This window comes from Orbicella faveolata, unplaced genomic scaffold (assembly GCF_042242905.1).
Source record: "Orbicella faveolata isolate gen_17 unplaced genomic scaffold, um_ofav_v1 contig_26, whole genome shotgun sequence".
NCBI classification, from domain to species: domain Eukaryota; kingdom Metazoa; phylum Cnidaria; class Anthozoa; order Scleractinia; family Merulinidae; genus Orbicella; species Orbicella faveolata.
This window is the reverse complement of record NW_028301554.1, coordinates 14,260,188-14,277,784: the sequence shown is the minus strand read 5'-3', so window position 1 is coordinate 14,277,784 and position 17,597 is coordinate 14,260,188. Positions and strand designations below refer to the sequence as shown.

The following is a 17,597-nucleotide window of genomic DNA, read 5'->3' as shown; positions in this document are numbered from 1 at the left end:
CGCGTGTTTACATTCCCCCGATAGGATTTTAATAACCCGCGCGAGGACTCGCAAACAGTTTCATCCATAAATGGCCTTGGAATCTAGCAGAAAGGTTTTGGCAGAATTGCATCTCTGAACAAAACCAAAGACTTAAAGGGGTAAAAATATTACGTCTAATAACCCATAAAAATAATTTCGGAAGTTAAAGTGATACTTTGCGTGACCCCTATCAGCTATACCCTACAGCTACGATCACGTCATCGCCAGATGCACAAAAAGTTTTTGACGTTTGAGCAATACTACTATTACCATGCCCAAGGTCTTTAGTTGTTCCGACTGCGAAAACAACTACCAAACAGGTCGTGGATTAAGGAAACATTTCCAAACCCACCCAAGCCACAAGCGCGAAGAAAACGTAAGAAACCCACCCCTGCAAGCTGCTGCTGCAGCAAATAATTTCCTGGACGTCCCGCACCACCACCGCTCTGCGAAGCTAAAGGAACTTTTGAAACTTTTAACACCAGATGAATTTTCAACTGTGGTTTTGTGTAGTATTTCCAGACATGTGTCAACTTCCTCATTTCTGTTATCAAGAAGTAAACTTACACAGGGCTCAGTTTCCGAAAGCAAGTTGCGAGGAGAATTGGAAGTACTTGTTGCGATGTTAGCCGAGTGTTACCCAGACTCGCTTCTTTATTCCTTGAAACAACAGTCAGTTTCTACCCTTTATTCCAAACCACAAGATGAAGGTATATTCCCGAATTATCACTCCAAGGAAAAACTTTTGACTCCAGCAAAATGCCGAGAATGGGCTCATTTTATTGACGATTTAAACATGCCTCAACATCAACAAGAAAAAGCTGAGCTGGTCGACTTTGTTATTTCACATAAGGATGGAGAGTTTTTTAAGAGGACACTCATGCCAGTCATTTTTAAGAAGAATTTCAATCATTTTGTCCAGTTTGCAGCCGAACTAGTAAGTAATTTTGACACTGGCTACACTAAATATCAAAACATAGTCCGAAATCAGCTTGGTAAAGAACTAGAACATGTTTTCGGAATCAACATCATGGTACCAAAAGATGACATTTGTGAACAGCTAAAGGTACAAAAGGAGGCTCTGCAAGAAAGTTTGTCACTAACTTTTACTGAACACAATGGCGTTGTTGCAGCATACACAAACGTTAAAAACACTGTGGAATGGCTACTTAGCAGAAAAACTCTGCAGGAAACAATAATGGTCCCTAAGGAAAAATTACTTGTTTATCACTACATTGATGCATTCCCATGGATGCAGTGGAGTAAGTTCTTTACTGGAGAAACAGCAATAAGAGTCAAATTAGTGGAGCCCCACAACCTGTTAAGCTCCATTGTTACAGTGTGTTCTTGGTTAGGGCCAGATAACTACAACCATGTAAGTAATCTTGAACTAGAAACCCTTCAACAGCTGACCAGTTTGAAGTCAGTTTATCACCCAATTCTGAAGAAGAACATAGAAGTCATTGTGCGTGGTGTTGCAGATGGCTGTCAGCCAAGATCAATTACTGGAAGTTCTTCTGCAAGTTCCACTTATCCAATTCCTGAGTCACCAGAACATCAAAAGCAACTTGGGGATATGAGAGTCATCTGTAATGAGCCTGTGTGGAAAGTAGAAATGACTGAGAAAGGAGAAGAACAGTACAAGACATGGTTGGGAAAGCGAGTAGATAATACTGAAAACAGGTTATTATTTGATTAATGGTACTTTACTAATTGACTTTTTAGAAAGAACAACAGTAGGCCTTTCCAGTGTGAGCAAACATGAGCATCATTCACTTTTTAAAACTTGAGTCTTCCAAATACAAAACACAGGCATGAATGATAATATACATTTATATTATTATACGGTGCAACAGTTACATGTAAACAGTACCCACACACCAATCAAAGAGAAAAACTAATGTAATTCAATGTGGAAAACTTTATTAAGAGGTTTTGCACTACATGTACATGTATTCATTTTGGAAAGCACCCTTCTGTCAATTTAAATTAACAAAAATGTTTACTATCATTTATGGCAAACGAGAATATGCAAAGAAGCACCTTGGTCAAACTGGACATCCTAATGCTTCTCAAATTGACCTAGCAAATTTTTACCCAGCAATGATGCACCAAGCTACAAGAGCTACAGAAACTATTGTACGAAGAATTGGCCAAGTAGCTGATGCTCTCAGACAAAATAAAAAAAAATGGTTTTTAGAAGTACAGAAAGTTGCTCGAAAAGTTTGTTTAAGCAGTTATGATGTCACATTTGATGAAAATGGTGTTTTGGCCTTCTATGAAAAAGCAGAGGAACTCTTGAACAACTCTGGTTTCAGTCCTTCAGTCAGCAAAATATTGGTATGTTTTTGCACTGGCCTGAAAAAAATTTTCCAATGGATTTTAAACACTCCGAAAGAATTAACCAGACAGGAGTATGAATGTCAAGCAAGAGTTCTGTTAGGATTTCAATTTATTTTAATTTTTGGCTCTGAAACTGTTACTGCCACCGTGAAAGAACTGGTTGCTTACACTGGGTTTTATGTCGAGAAGGCTCTTAAAGATGCCGCCTTGAGTGGACTCCCTTTGACCTTGCACAATTTTAATGACAACATCATGGAAACCAAACACAAAGAAGCCAAGCAAGGTAACTACATTTACAGTGGTGGGCGAGCAGGTGAAACAGGAAAGATAGACTATCAAAAACGAGTACTCACCCAACAATTCTGTCATGAGTGGGCATCTGTTGAGAACCGAGAGAAGAAAGGGTGCAGCTACTCGTCAGACTCTAAAGTCCACAAAAAGGAAAATGAAGATTTACCAAAACATCTAAAGAAGAAGAAAATGGTATAAAATATATAAATGAATCTGTATAAATGTGAAAAACAAAATAAGTTTTCCCTCCATTCATTTTAAATAACTCCTAGACTACTATATATACTGCATTTAAAAAAGGATGCTTCTCAAGGCTGTGGTCAAAGAAAAATTATCAGGAGCCCAGAAGTTCCTAACCATGGAATCCTGGGTGCCCAACACTTAAGCTTATATGAAAACATAGGCACGCAAGGCGTGCAAGAGTTATTTTTTTGTGTGAAGTGTTGGAGATAGAAGCATTCATGGTACAGTAATGATTTGGTTAATTTGACAAGGTTTTTTTGGTTGCGATGTTACATTGGTTTATGGTAAGATCGCTAAATAGTAAGCCGTAAAATGTTTGACTGAACAAACTACAGTAATCTGACACGTCTCCAGATTAATGTAGATACCATATTATTTTCTAACAGGCAATTTGATTCATTCTTTGATACAACCCGCACTGTGATTGGTGTGAACACGAACATGCATAACTCCCTCACTCACCGATCACATAACCCTTCCAACCCCCAAGAGGAATTTTTGCTCAAAAATACTCAACTTAATTTAGAGACTTTTTCGCATTTTATACGAGTTGTAAGTTTACCTTTTTACACAACACAACACAACTTCACCGAAAATAGAAAGAAAGAGAAAAAAACCTCTGACACGTTGAAAGTCTGATTTAATTAAATTGCACTTTAACTTGGTGCCACGCAGTCTTCAAAGAACATTTGAACAGTTTTCATACTTTTTACCTTTAAAAATATCGGACTGAAATGAATGTCATCAAATTAAACTATTAAACTGCTACTGCAGAGACGTAAAAACCTTCCAGAAATGAAAGCTTCTTTTTTGTTTAATATCCTGGAAACAATAGCCGATAACTTGTCAGCTCTAATTGAATTTACTCCCATATAAAAAACAAAAGTGTTAAGTTACCATTTGTTACTAAAGATAGCAAACATCTCGAGGGAAAGAGTGGTGACGATTCGTGAAAAACAAGAGTGTCAAATTACACTTTGTAACTAAAAAACAAAAATATCTTGTTATATTTGCATGCAACAAGAACAAAACAATCGTTACCCGCACTTACTATTGTAAACGTTAGAACTGTTTCAAATCTTAAGTCTCGTACCCTCTAAAACATGTCCTAAGAACTAGACGCGACGATTCGTGACCTCTAATTGAATTTACTCCTTGTGAAAAACAAAAGTATCAAGTTACCTTTGTAACTAAAAATAAAAATATCTCGTTGCATTTGCATACTACTAACTCACGAACAGTTTCACACCTCAAGGCTCATCTCGTTCATTAACTAAAATCCTCAGCCTAACCCACAGAAAATGTCGAAGTAAACCCAATATATGAATACTTCCTCCTCTTTCATAAAAGAATGAATACGGCCGTTCTGAACACTATCGGGATCAAATCTTCTCACATACCATTTACCTTTACAATAAGAAATTTGATTGGCTGTTTATAGTAGATCCAATCTGATTGGTGTGACATACATACATCTCTCACTCACTCACTCACTCACTCACTCACCCATTGACCCGTCCATAACATACCCGACGCGCCGACTAAGAGGTATTTTTTTTACAAAAAAATAACTCAAAAAGCATTTTTCCCTGTCACCTAAAGGCCAAAGTTAGTTACCTGTGGCACCCAGGCACTTCTAGTGGACAGCCCTGCTTCTTGTGTATGCTGCTGTTTAGTTGAATATCATGGACACATTCCTAATGTTCATAATACCTGTGCTATTTTGTTTAAAACAGCACATTCCTTTTCAAGACACTGAAAGAAAGTCAAGTCAAGATGAACCACCTTATGCTACCAATATATCACCAACTGCTCCTGAAATCGAGGTACATGAAGGCATTATATAAAAGCACTAACATAACAAGTTCATCTGACACACCTAAGAGGTTACCAAAAAATGTCAGGAAATTTTGTTTTGACTTATTTTTAACAGCAAAATGATGTCTCGTAGTAACTAGAAATAAATGATCGATTTCAATGAACTGAGTTATTTGATAGTGCTAGGAATTAGAGCACAGGTTAAAATCAGATCATATTAACTTACCTCTGTTAATTATTTCAGATGAAAGACTCAAATAAAGATGCCGACGGTAGTATTTGTGTTCGTCCTTGGCCAAAAATCGACTCCACATTAACCCAACAGATGACTCAAAACTATCTTCAGGCAGCGAAAACGCATTTCCAGTCGTCCAACGTTGTAGAAATTACAGTCGAAACGGCCAAAGAATTTGCTTCAACATCCAACAGTGGCACGGTAAATAGCTCAACAAACTTGAACAGTATCAAATCAACAGTTCAAAGTCTTAACATCACAAGAGCCGATCCAAGAGTAACACACGAGTTATTTACCATGAAGTTAAACTCAAGCAAACCACAGCAGTCGGGCACATTTGTCATTGAACATCAAAGAGAAAAATCAGCCATCCTTCGAAGAAAATTCGTTATTCCATATGCAGACGTACTAGAATTACACATAGATGACAGAAAAATTATTCTGGACACGTATCAAATACCGCAGACATTTTACAAAAAGAAAGATGAGTCCGGCCGACAGAGTTCGACAACATGGTCAGAATTCTCCGAAGGTTCCGAGACATGTACGTCTGGGTCAGATGAGAAGACTCGACTTGAAATTAACTTTCACCAGCCAAACAAACTCGTGAATACTCTAATTCACTCCGACACATATCTCCAGATGGCAGCCAACGGGGGATTACGAGAAAACTACCATCAGCAGAAGCAAGACATCACGGAGCCTGAGGCGTTCTTCCCTGTAGCCAAAAACCCCCAAACAGTACGCGCAGCACAGCTCGCCGTCTTAGAACTGCTTAAACAGCCAGAAAGAAGTGATGTGTCTTGGCTTATTAAAATGTTCGGTGGAATTCATCATCTTTTCAAGCAATCTTTACGCCAGAGTAGTCTTCATATCCCTGTTAGTCGCGTCGAGAAGGAGGAATGACCATTACACGGTAAGAGGTTTATCTTGTCCCGGAGCTTTGAACAGCATTATCCGCCGCTGTATCAGCACAAATAACATCTTTAACTTAATAAATCCGATTTCTTTAAACTGGCCTGGAGTATTGCAAAATTCTCAACAAGCGAAATAAAATAAATGCTGAGCTAAACACGATAAAAGCCGTCAGTATCCAATCGCCATGTGTATTTCGTTTCGCGAAACGCTCTCGAATGAATGGACCCCTAAAGCTGTTTGCGAGTCGCGCGCTGATTGGTTGAAATTTGAAGACCTGTCAAACAGAGATCAGCAGGAAGATCCGAGACCATTTCTCACAAACGTTTCGGAAACGTTTGTGAGAAATGGTCTCGGATCTTCGTTCCCCCAGAATCGCGAGTTGGGGTAAAAAAAAAAGTACAGAAAGGAAACAAAAACGTGGTACAAGTCGCGTACTTTATCATTTATAAAGTGTATTTACTGAAAGACTTTCAATGCAACAGTCGCTCAGCCGGTGACGATCAAATCCAAAATCTCAAGTAGAGTCCACTCGGAAAGACTTGACAACTGCCGGGTTGTTACGTTATGATTGAAATGCTGTGGACTGGTGAAACAAGGTCATTGCAGAGTGGATTAATTCGGACATGTCGAACAAGCTTTACTGTTTCACTTCAGATTTGTCTGCTATGCACGTCCACTGGTCGTGGAATGAATTAAAAAATTGAAATTGTTATTTATTTTTCGCAGGGTTATTTTTTTTTTTAGTGAAATATATTTTTTTAAAACTCAGGCGAACATGCTTCGGAGAGTGAACCATAACGGCATCCCACAAACCTTATCCTGTTAAAAGTCACAGTTGATTTGTGTATTTACTATTCTTTGGATCTACGAGAATATTATTCTGTAAGAACGACCAAATACTCGAGAACATGCTAAAAAGACACCCTGAACTGTCATTCCAATATAAAGCTAGTATTTGCAGCCAAATGAAGAATGCATGTATACTGTAAAGATCTGGGAATCTGGACAATCAATTTTTGTTCAAACACAGCTTAAAACCAGCATTGCCATCACATGACAGTGAATGTGCTTTGTTGTGAAAATCATGACTGAATAAAATATAAAATCATGCTGAAGTAAAACATTTGATGCAACAGTTGTCACAAATTACTTAATGACGCCTGACTGTGATATGACCAAGTACCCGCGCTTGCGCACGAAATGCTTCTAGAATTGTAAACAGCATTGTAGCGATTTATCCATGCACTTAACTATCAAGTAGAGACTTTAACATCCATCACCCAGCCATATACCTGGCATTTGACGAATTTGACGTCAGTGGTTGATATTGGCTGTAAAATCATGTTTAAACAACCGCGGACGGTGATTCTGCTAGTATACGTTGGATCAATAATGATCTAATGGGCTTGACAGAGGAAATAGAGAATATAAAAGCAGAGAGCGATAGAACAAAGGATGATTTTTTAAGAGGTGTACTATATTTCGGCTGACAGTACAATGAGAATTTTACATCGGAAGGCCGGGGGTGTTAATGTAGTGATTACGGTATTTGTGTACTGAGAAATACGTAAAACTAAACTGATTGACAGTGTAGATTAAAGATAAGGTAAAATAATGAAATAATAACTTAATAACAGAAATATTGGGGCAAGGAATTTGACATCATAGTAGAAGAGCAGGGGGATTAAACCAGTTGCCCTCGAGATCGTGGTGAAGCTTGAAGTCGCCAAGAGACTACACCAGTCTTTGTAACGCTAGGGCTCGAAAAGAAAGGCCTTCAGAAGTGTTGTGCTGTGTAGGGAACCGTTAGAAACTGAAAAATTTGTAAGGGAAAATTCATGGGGACGAGGTTGCTGTGTGGGAAGTTAAGCTTGCGAAAAGTTAATCGAGGTGGACTTTTTTTCCATTACTCATTTTATCCCAGGCATGCCCTGGGGTAGGGGCATTTGATCGCCTACAATAACCTGAAGGTGAGGCATTTGGACGCCATTTTTGGCCTGGGAGAACGACTAATTTGGCCAACTAAAAGTGCAAAATGTCAAACACCGGGGGCCTTGACCAGGGGGTATGTTGAAGTTTCAAATTGAGTGTTACACTGGAGTATCGTGAGTAATCTGCGCTGTGGTGATAGCTCTCACCGGCTCGCTTCGCACGGCCACTTCTCTTGCTAATCTCTCATCCCCAGTGTACTCGTTTTCAAAAAAGACCAAATGAAACGACGGCTCCGGGGACGAGAATGCATCTGCTCACGCCGCAATGTTCTATTTCCGCACTCTCTCGAACAGCGACTGGTAATCGAGCCTACTTGAGAGCCTGCTTGTAGACGGAAATTTTCCTCTAACCTTTGCTTGTTCGTGGCGCTCGCATGCGATCACGCGTTCTTATTACTCCGGCCCAGGCCCTCAGGGCCAGGGCAGGAGTTGAAAATTCGGCTTGATCTGTAGTCGTCGCCAGAATTCTGCATTCTTGCGCAATAGTGTGACATAATCCCAGGGCGCTTTGCTGGCGAGCTTTTCCACGGACCTATCACGTGTTCAACGTGACAGGCCACGCTCGTGGAAAACCTTGTGGAAAAGTACTGGCGGAAAAGATCGGTGGAATACTGTTTACTGGCAAGCGAACACTTTTGTAGAGGTAAGCTCAAGTGTTGTGTTTTCTTTGTTATGATTTTGAGTTGTGCTGTAGCTTTTCTCAAACACTGCAACATTCTAGCCCTCATATCGGCCGAATACAAATAAAAGTTGAATGCCAGTGAGATACCTTGAATGCCAAACTTATGAAAGTACACTGAATGCCTGCGCAAAAATCGATTGCACTAAAATGTACCACTCAGAACCTGAATGCCAGAATTCCTATGTAAACAAGTTAGAAGTGAATAATGACCGTAATTATTCTTGCTCAGAACTTGGCAAAGACAAGTCTATTTCAATAAAGGACTGTAGATCTCGATATGCTGAGTTTATTTATTATCATCGTGTTAAGGCTAGCTGCCATATAGTTCGATGTGATCGTGAACCAAGCAGAATTTCAGTGAAACGGCTTACTCGTGTTCTACAAAAAAGCAGGAAAATAAGGAGGTTAATTAAAAAACACATTATCAGGAATGTACCACGGTCATCTCGAATTCATCTTTATACTACATTTAGAAGTGCTCGTTCAACTGTTGATTACAGTTATAACACCGTTCAATGCAGATCTTCTCATAAGGTTAAACTAAGAAAAAAGCGAGTTTTCTCTGTGGGAATGAAGTCTCATCTTGCTGTAGCATCACGCAGAGGAAATCGTAAGACTGCTAACCTGAAGTTTAAGCTGAAAGGAAACGGTAGATTTCCAAATGCATCAAGTAAAGATATTTCAACAGAATCACGGGTTTATAAGAATTTGAATCACAGAGTCAACTATTGCCAATCAAGCCTTTGTACGGATATAGAAAAAAATCCAGGGCCAGTTTCAGTTGTTCCTTCTCAAACACTCCATGCACCATATTGTCAAGGTAATGTTGCAGTGTTTGGTCAAAATGCTGGACAGCAATGTGTAGCCATGTCTTTATGTAGTCTAATGTAGTCTAATATTGTTATTCCAATAAGCACCCCCTTCCAAGATGATTTATTACCATACACTGACTGTCACCAGATTATGATATATAACAAGAACCATTTCAGTTCATTCCTCAATCCCAACATTTTATTAATTTTCAGGTCATTCAGCATCTCTTTAATTGGCAAACTCCCAAAATAAAGCCCACAGAGCAAGATGTCATCAACCTTCTCAATACAAAGTACATCTTACGACTGGATCTGGACAGAAAAGTAATTGAACATGCTACACCAGCTAAAGAAACACAAGGTGATTCCCAAGAACAAGAGTCACCATCAAAGAAAGTACAAACACAGTAAAAGACTTGGAGTGACAAGACACTTAGTGGCCTCATAAACTCTTTATTGTTGTCTTAAGTGATACAACCTTCACAAAAATGACAAAATCACTTTGAAAAATTGTTGCAAAAACAAAGTACTACCATGTTCTAGTTAATGTTTTACCATGTTTTAGTTCTTGCTGTGTCAGAAATTTAAAACTCTGATGGTGGAACCTTCACACAGTCACAAGATCACCTTGAAAAGTACCACCATGTAGTTAATGTTTAGCATGCTTTAGATAATGTTGGACCACACATTATGACATTTACAATACTGGTCTTAATAATTGTTGTTCCAAATACACAGTCACAAAATCATTTTCAAACATTGCCAAAACACAGTACTACCATGTACTAGTTAGTGTTTTAATATTAATATTTTGGTAAATGCTTGACTACGTTTTATCATGTTTTAGTTAATGTTGTACAAGAGATTTAAAGTGGAAAATAAGCCCATTTTATTTCCACCATACAAGAACAATATTAGCCTTCCTAATATTATTCTTATTATACCGTTCTTAGTTTTCGTAGAATCTGTTTCGTTGTTGTTCCCGGACAATTTTACATAGTTTCCTGCCTTCTACTTATCACCATGTTAACTTATTTTCTATAAGGAAAATAAAACTGTTAGTTAATAATAAGAAAACATTTGTATTTTATTAGGGGAATGCAGGGAAAGAAACACTAACAATTATGCAGCTTTTGTAATTACCTTCACAACCTAAACCTAAAACAGAGTGGTTCATGGTTCGGCGCATGTGCACCCTCATTAGATTTATGGATTGAAAAACCCCTAGTCAGATGTACTTCAGTAATCACATATTATAATTAGTCCAAACCAAACATTTCCTTTACCATATTGAAAACTCAAAATGCAATTATACGTGTATCATAAAGCCAGCACTTTGCTCAGCTATCTGTACCACACCAGTTCATCACAGGTAAACCCCCGCCCCACCCACCCATTTATAATCCAGAACAGGAAGAGCCAAATATAAGAGCCCAACAAGAAAAAAAAAGTTATCTTCCAATTCCAACCCAAATCCTAAAATAGCCCAACTGAATGCCCAACAGCCCATTGTTTATTCTAAAGCATACATACATATCATTTTGGCATAAATCAACCCCCCAACATCGATCTCAAACGCGAAACCTACATACCCCTAAAATGGCCGGAGTGTACGCCCAACAGGCGTCTTGTTCTTTTTTGCACCGCCGTGATGAAGTACAAGTTTTGACCGTGTGTCACATGTACAAGCTTTTCGTGCGCGGTCAAGGCTACGCCGCTCATTGGTCGACCATTTGATAATACTATTGTTTCGTTTCAAATTGACCACGTGTTTATCCACACTCCAACGCATTGTTATTGCGGCGTTCATAATGCATTCATCTGCTGCAAAAAGTTTCGGGAATTTCTTGGAGTCATTTTTATGTCCATGAAAAGAATATAGTCAAGCAAAAATGTGGTCGGTTTATTTTTCTATGACGTCGAATGGTGAATTTATATTTCGGCAATGTCGGAGCTTCTGAGTTCTGCAATACCAAATTCGTATGCAAATGAAGGTACCGTCTAGCATCGATATAATTATTTTGAAATACAACGATTTTCCGATGTGGCAGATATGTTATGGGCTGTGTCGTGGTAAAAAAATCCGGAAAACCCTCTTTTTCCTGTTCGTGGCGTTGGCAATTGTCGGTGTGTTTGTCAGGCGTTTGAATCGATGCGGCTCGTGGAATTCAAAATCAATATATCACACATCGGATCATCTTCCTGCAGATTTATTAAAGCAACTAGGAGCAAGGATTCCATATCTCAACCAAGAATCGTCGCAAGAACCATTTCAACACAGAACAACTCTAATCACAACAAGAGCTTGCGGAGATTATTATTTTCTTCTTGTTCTTGTTTCGTCTGCTCCTGCTAATGTTGAAAGAAGAGATTATATTCGGCGCACGTGGGCTGTTGATAAGAACAATATTTTAAAACCGCGATGGAAGACAGTGTTTCTGGTTGCACAAACGCAAATACAAAATGATTCTCAGTTATTACTGAAAGAGGACGAAGTCCATGCAGATTTAATACGAGCTGATTATTATGATCACTACTGGAATCAAACACTCAAGCTTTTAATGGGCTTCGAATGGGCAGCCAGATATTGTAATTTCTCGTTTTTTTTAAAAACCGACGACGATGTGTTTGTGAACTTTCCAAAACTCATTTTCTACTTAAATGAGAGCACTACTCCGACCGAGAAGGTGTACATGGGTAATATGATAAGATCACCTTGCGCGTCCAGACACGGTAAATGGGAGATATACACAGAGGAATACAGTGAGGAGAGGTATCCCGATTACTGCTCGGGTTTTGGTTTCATTTTATCACGCGATGTGGTGGCTATGTTTGTGGAGGTTTTCGATGTTGTACCAAATTTTAGAATAGATGATGTCTACATCGGTATACTTGCGCATAAAACAGGGATAAAGGCCGTGCATAATGACGGATTTGTGCCTTCGTGTTTAACGAACATCGCTATTGCCGACACGTTGGTGAGGCACGGAACATTGCAATATTGTGGAGACAATCCAACTACAAAGATATAGAACGTTGGCGCTGGCACCTTATATAAGTACGATTCTGAGAAGAAACAGATCGTTCCTCGCGGTGCTTGAAAGGAAACCAGTAGACGTCTGGCTCTCCGGATTCTTCTTTTAAAAATACAGCTTGCGATAAATTGAATAAAAGGTGTAATAAAATGAGGTGAAGTTCAAGAGATGTTTACGAATGTTTACAAATGTTTACTTTAAGAAACGGCTCCCCTTTATTTGATTTGATAGTTTAATCTAGATTACAGGTAGTCCCTCTTCGCTTTAATAGTGCGTCGAAGCGTAACCGTAAATAAACCGCGAGAAAAACGAATTACCGCGCGAAATCTAAAGTCGCGCGGCCATTTTTCTTTCGCGTCACGCAGCGGGTCACGCACGACGGACTAATAAGGGTTGACACATTATGCTCCTAAAATCGAGCATTATGCTTTTTGGCACTGCTCCCAAAACGGACTATTATGCTCCAAATTATGCTCGACTGTAACTATTGTAGTCGCATTATGCCGCAAAATTTTTTTCCCGGACCCCGGTGAGTTATAATTATGCCGTAAAAATTTTTTTCCCGGACCCCGGTGAGTCATAATTGTACCGTAAAAATTTTTCCGGGACCCCCGTGAAGTGCGATAATAGTAATGGAAACCATGTAGAACATTAAAATAGCTTGAAATTTTGTAGTTTTAACTTAATAAATGGACAATAGTAGCTCTAAAAAAGGAAATAACTGTTATGTTGCAAAATGGCACTATTATGCCGCCAAAAAAGCACTATTATGCCGGCATTATGCTCGAAATTATGCCGGCATAATGTGTCAACCCCTACGGACTAAGCTAAATAGGGACTACTCGTAGTCTATGTTTAGTCTGCGATGAACACTCTGCTGATTCACAAAGACGCCTTGCATTCACAACACAAAGTTTTATACTGCGGAGGCACTTAAATATTCTTAATTGGCTTCAGGCATTAGCGGAATACACTCAATATTACAGAAGCAAAAGAGGAAAGATTTTCGTATAACCCCATACATTTATTATGCATGCAGAATTATTAATTATGTATGCGCTCTATTGTTTTTGAAGACAATAGCAACTCCCTAAGGTATTGAATATATACATTGATAATTACTACTTACTGTGTGAATAAAAGAGGATTTGACTGCGTGTTGTCTTTTCGCCGATTCTTTTCGTCCCCTAGCTCCATTCCTCTCTCTTTTTCTTCTCCATATTACCCAGGCTCCTTACGGATTTTTTTTCCTTTTTTTTTCTTGTACCCCATCAGGTCTCGAACCACTTACCTTTCGCACACCTCTCGCTTACCAGTCTCTCTTCTACACCACTACACTACGAGGTTCAGTTGAGAATTACCCCTTTAAAAAATAATTTTTATTTTACTTGACTCGTTCGCATTCCAAAAAACTTAACATTACAATTTACTTATTCATGTGTTTAACGCATGTTGCACGTTGCACGAAAATATGCATCGCATGTGTGGGTCCCTGGTGAATAAAAGGGGGGGGGGGGGTGATTTCTTTCTTTCTCCCAATCGCTTCTCACAGTCAACCACAGCCTAAACATCGTAGACCCAGACACAGGTGCGCACACCCAGCACCTTGAAAATACATGGTGGGGGGTCAAACGAAGTATGCCTCGTACAGGAACATCCAAAGATCTCTTCGAAAGCTATCTACAGCAATGGTTGTGGCGTCAGCACTATGGAGATGATCCTTTTGGAAACATTATCAAGCATATCGCCGACTTATACGAAGTGCGCAAAGATGCGTAAATTGTTCCTCGTACCACTGTATGCACTGTTCGTGATCTGATCGCCACTTCATGGAGGAAAGAAACAAAATACACAGCTTCATCGCATGGGTCTGAATTTGAGGAAGGAAATCAAGGGGGAAAAAACGCGAAGAGACGTGACAGGTAAGCTAGAATTTTATTTCACTTTGTTTACATTTACAAAATTAGTACAATAGTCGCTAACCCGCGCAACAGATTATAGCTAACCGCAAGCAGCCGGTTTTGCTTAGGCCTAAAACAGTATTTTTAAGCTTTTTTAAACTAGCGGACAGGTCTAAATCGGTATTATTTTAAGCAGTTTTAAGCCTGCGCTCAGTTTAAAAATACGGTAAATGCGCCCAAAATTATGAAATTTCGTGTCGGTTTTCCGTAATTTAGACCTAACACTCGTAAAATTATTCTAAGTCTCCAAGAAATCGTTCTGTTTTTGCGTATTTTAGATAGAAAATTCGAAAAAAAGTCTAAAAGTATGTGACACTTAGAAAAAAATGGTAAAATTTCGAGTTATTCAAATCAGATAAGTCTCAAAGGAGCGCTATTGTTTTCGCTATTTGGTTAAACAAAGAACTGTATGCATAATAAATGTATGGGGTTATACGGAAATGTTGCCATAAAAGAATCAATTTTGAGGCACGCGTAATCGTATAAAAATTTCTTTGCTTTTTTATTCCCCTTCAAACCCAAGTCAAGCGTATCTCCGTAAAACCAAAACCCAAACGAATTACTTATCAATTAGACTACTCAGCCAATTTCACAAAACCAAAATTGAACGCAATCGCCTGAATAGTTTCTATACTTGAGTTGCCTTTTGCCTATATGTGTCAGAACCCCCCTCAGAACGAGTCTTCGCGCGGAACCATTCATATGAAAATGCGTTTCATCTCAGTGCACGTTCATTTTCATGCAAATAAAACTCGTTTTCATAAGAGGACCCGTTTTAAATAAGGGACGTCGGACCATTAGATAAGTGATGGGGGTGGGGAAAATAATAATAATAAAAAAAACTTATGCAAGGGAGGATGTCCGGAAAAAAAAAAGTCGTGCAAAGAAGACGTTAAGAGAAAAAAATCCCTGCAGAATGAATTGCACAGACGAAGTGAAGGGCACCTACAGCAGTTTTCTTGGTCCTGCTGGAATCCCCATTTCCCTTTCCATTTTAGCGGATAAGTCACACGATCGCGTGTATACAGTTTGCTCATGTACAGTGATTTGAATCATTAACAGATGGGTTATGTATTTGTAAAAAAACTGGAAATACGAAAAGTGCTCCCTGTGCTGTAGCGGCGGGGACGGGTGGCGGGGAGGAGAGGACGTAAAGGAGAAATATCCCACAATGCCTATCGAGCGTTCAAACTTAACCACGTGCTACAATACAAAGTTCGAACCAGACATTAGAGAAGGAATTTTGACCACGATTCTCAACTTCTTGGTAAGTAAATGAGCTTTCTCATCCTATTTTATGGAGACTGTATTAACACATGTAAGGCGCATCGTAATTTGGTGGCTTTTTCTTAATTCTAGATCACGGAAAAAGAATGGAGTGTAGAGATATCAAGAAGCTGCCACATTGTATGCATATTGTTTACACATAGGTAGGTTGTCTTGTCGATTTGACTCGAGCAAATTTAGTGTTAGTTCGGGCGTATCTTACAATGGAGCCTCACGTTATATTTCTTGTATCGCTCTGTGTTGTAATTTGCTGGACAAAGTTTCTAAGTTTGTTCGAAAAGCTTGCGAGGGTTTTGCACTCGGCAGTAAAATGGCGGCAAATTTAAACCCAGATTTATCAACTGAGACTTTTAAATTGTTTATTTTGTTGTTGTTTTTACTATTTGCCAACTCACATTTAAACTATCCTGTCAAAAAAACCTTTAAACTTTGTCTGAGTAATTTTGGTATTAAATTTGTCCGTGAATGTGTGTCCTCTGAGATTGGTCTGTACAAAATGCAGACTGCAGACCGGGTACAAAAATTATGCAGATTAGCAGAGATGCCAACCCCTAAAAATTTTTACCTTGTTGGCTTTAATTGTATGCATAAGCTATATGTGTATGTAATGCTGTGAAGGGTACAGTTTTCAGGCAGTAGGGTATAGAAATCAGATAGTTTTGGTCTAGAATTGGGTGTAATTTACCGGAAAAGTGGCCTGTATATTAATAATTTAGTTTAGAGTGGGATTTTTTACCTGGGGTTCTATAATAGATATTGAAACTCGGAGTAAGTAAGATATTGGTTTAGTTAGCGTATGTTGGAGTAAGATAGTGATAAAGTTTCTGCATGTAAAATACCATGGCAAGTCTTGGATAGGGTTGGGGTTTTTAGAGCCAGGGGCCCATTTCTCGAAAGCCCCGGAAACTTTTCGGGCCCATAAAGCCATTTTTAGTCCATCTGTATCTAAAAATGGAGAAGTGTATATGCCTGAAACTTCTTGTACAAAGGGAACTTCTCTTCATACTAAGAATATGTGAATAAAACAGCTTTGCAATCATAAGGTTCGAGATTCTGCTTTGGCTTTAAGGGCCTGAAAAGTTTCCGGGGCTTTCAAGAAATGGGCCCCTGGTCAAGAATAGGGGTGTCCCAGCAGCGCACCACAACCCAGAGATTTACAGATGGACCATACTGTAAGTAGAAAATGCAGACTGTAGACTAGACACAAAACACAGACTGTGAATAAAGACTGTTGTTTTCCTCTAATACATGATAACATGCCGTAAGAAGTCATTGTATAACCTACCAAGTGTTTTCTGCAGTCATCCACATTGGAGAATATTCTTGGCCTGTTTTTTTCAAATATTTTGTTTTTAAGAAAGCATCACGGCCATTTTTTGTTCCTTAACCCCTTCACTGCCTGTATGACGTACTGAGTACGTCATGCTTCATACACTTCACATGCCTTCTTGACGAACTGAGTACGTCAAGACTTTGAAGGCTACAGTCAAATCATTGGCACACAAAATGTAAAACCCTTCAGCCTATGGGATCTTTGCTACTTGGGAGATTGGTAACTATTAGTTACCACTCTCCCAGAAGAATGTTCTGGGTTTTGTGTCTTTTGTTTTGACTGTGACTTTCCGCCATCTTGTTTCTGTCATGTGTTGAGAAGATGTGAGGCAGTTTTGGGAATATTGGAAAATACGTCGGTGAGAGAGCAAAGGTACAATGCCCAGAAAGCTCTAGAAAGTATTTGGAATTATTCTGGTGAGGAAGAAGATTTCGATAGCGATGAAAACGATGATGAATCATATGAGTTGGCAAGTGAGGACAAAAGTGGCCAGTCTGAAGATGCATCTTCATCTAACGAAGACAATATTGCTCAGGATTCTGCAGAAAGCAGAGACGAAGCTTCCAATGAAGGAGATGGTAGGAATCCTGTGAACCGTGTAGGGCAAAGACTGGCAAGGCAACAACA

General features: G+C 39.1%; 3 protein-coding genes and 1 long non-coding RNA gene across 4 annotated transcripts in view; 3 read left to right on the top strand and 1 right to left on the bottom strand.

The window, feature by feature from the left end:
- Positions 1–75: 75 nt before the first annotated feature.
- Positions 76–2,978, top strand: LOC149108230 (uncharacterized). The gene is made up of 2 exons (XM_089295470.1): positions 76–1,704; positions 2,043–2,978. Exons 1-2 carry the CDS (start codon positions 293–295, stop codon positions 2,851–2,853), a joined length of 2,223 nt encoding a protein of 740 aa, XP_089151596.1. The 5' UTR covers positions 76–292; the 3' UTR covers positions 2,854–2,978.
- Positions 782–6,159, bottom strand: LOC149108229 (uncharacterized). Its single transcript, XR_016208982.1, has 4 exons — positions 4,943–6,159; positions 4,516–4,653; positions 2,718–2,829; positions 782–1,619 (listed from the first exon to the last, which is right to left on the bottom strand). It is a non-coding gene; the product is annotated as an uncharacterized LOC149108229 (long non-coding RNA).
- Positions 6,160–8,393: 2,234 nt separating this feature from the next.
- LOC110043944 (beta-1,3-galactosyltransferase 5-like) lies at positions 8,394–13,546 on the top strand. The gene is made up of 2 exons (XM_089295468.1): positions 8,394–8,503; positions 9,568–13,546. The coding sequence occupies exon 2, from the start codon at positions 11,337–11,339 to the stop codon at positions 12,384–12,386; it is 1,050 nt and encodes a 349-aa protein (XP_089151594.1). The 5' UTR covers positions 8,394–8,503; positions 9,568–11,336; the 3' UTR covers positions 12,387–13,546.
- A 1,223-nt stretch (positions 13,547–14,769) lies between these two features.
- The window catches only part of LOC110043943 (uncharacterized), a 16,081-nt gene continuing 13,253 nt past the window's right edge, over positions 14,770–17,597 (top strand). The window contains exons 1-3 of the mRNA XM_089295469.1: positions 14,770–15,617; positions 15,710–15,780; positions 17,292–17,548. Of these exons, the coding sequence (XP_089151595.1) occupies positions 15,522–15,617; positions 15,710–15,780; positions 17,292–17,548 (424 nt within the window). The 5' untranslated portion in view covers positions 14,770–15,521. The remainder of the gene's footprint in view (positions 15,618–15,709; positions 15,781–17,291; positions 17,549–17,597) is intronic.

Excerpts from the sequence above, each read along its gene's own strand:
- LOC149108230 (XM_089295470.1), top strand. The coding sequence starts at position 293 with ATGCCCAAGGTCTTTAGTTGTTCCGACTGCGAAAACAACTACCAAACA. Across the intron at positions 1,705-2,042 it reads GTAGATAATACTGAAAACAG|ACGAGAATATGCAAAGAAGC; the intron begins GTTATTATTTGA and ends CATTTATGGCAA.
- LOC110043944 (XM_089295468.1), top strand. The coding sequence starts at position 11,337 with ATGCAAATGAAGGTACCGTCTAGCATCGATATAATTATTTTGAAATAC.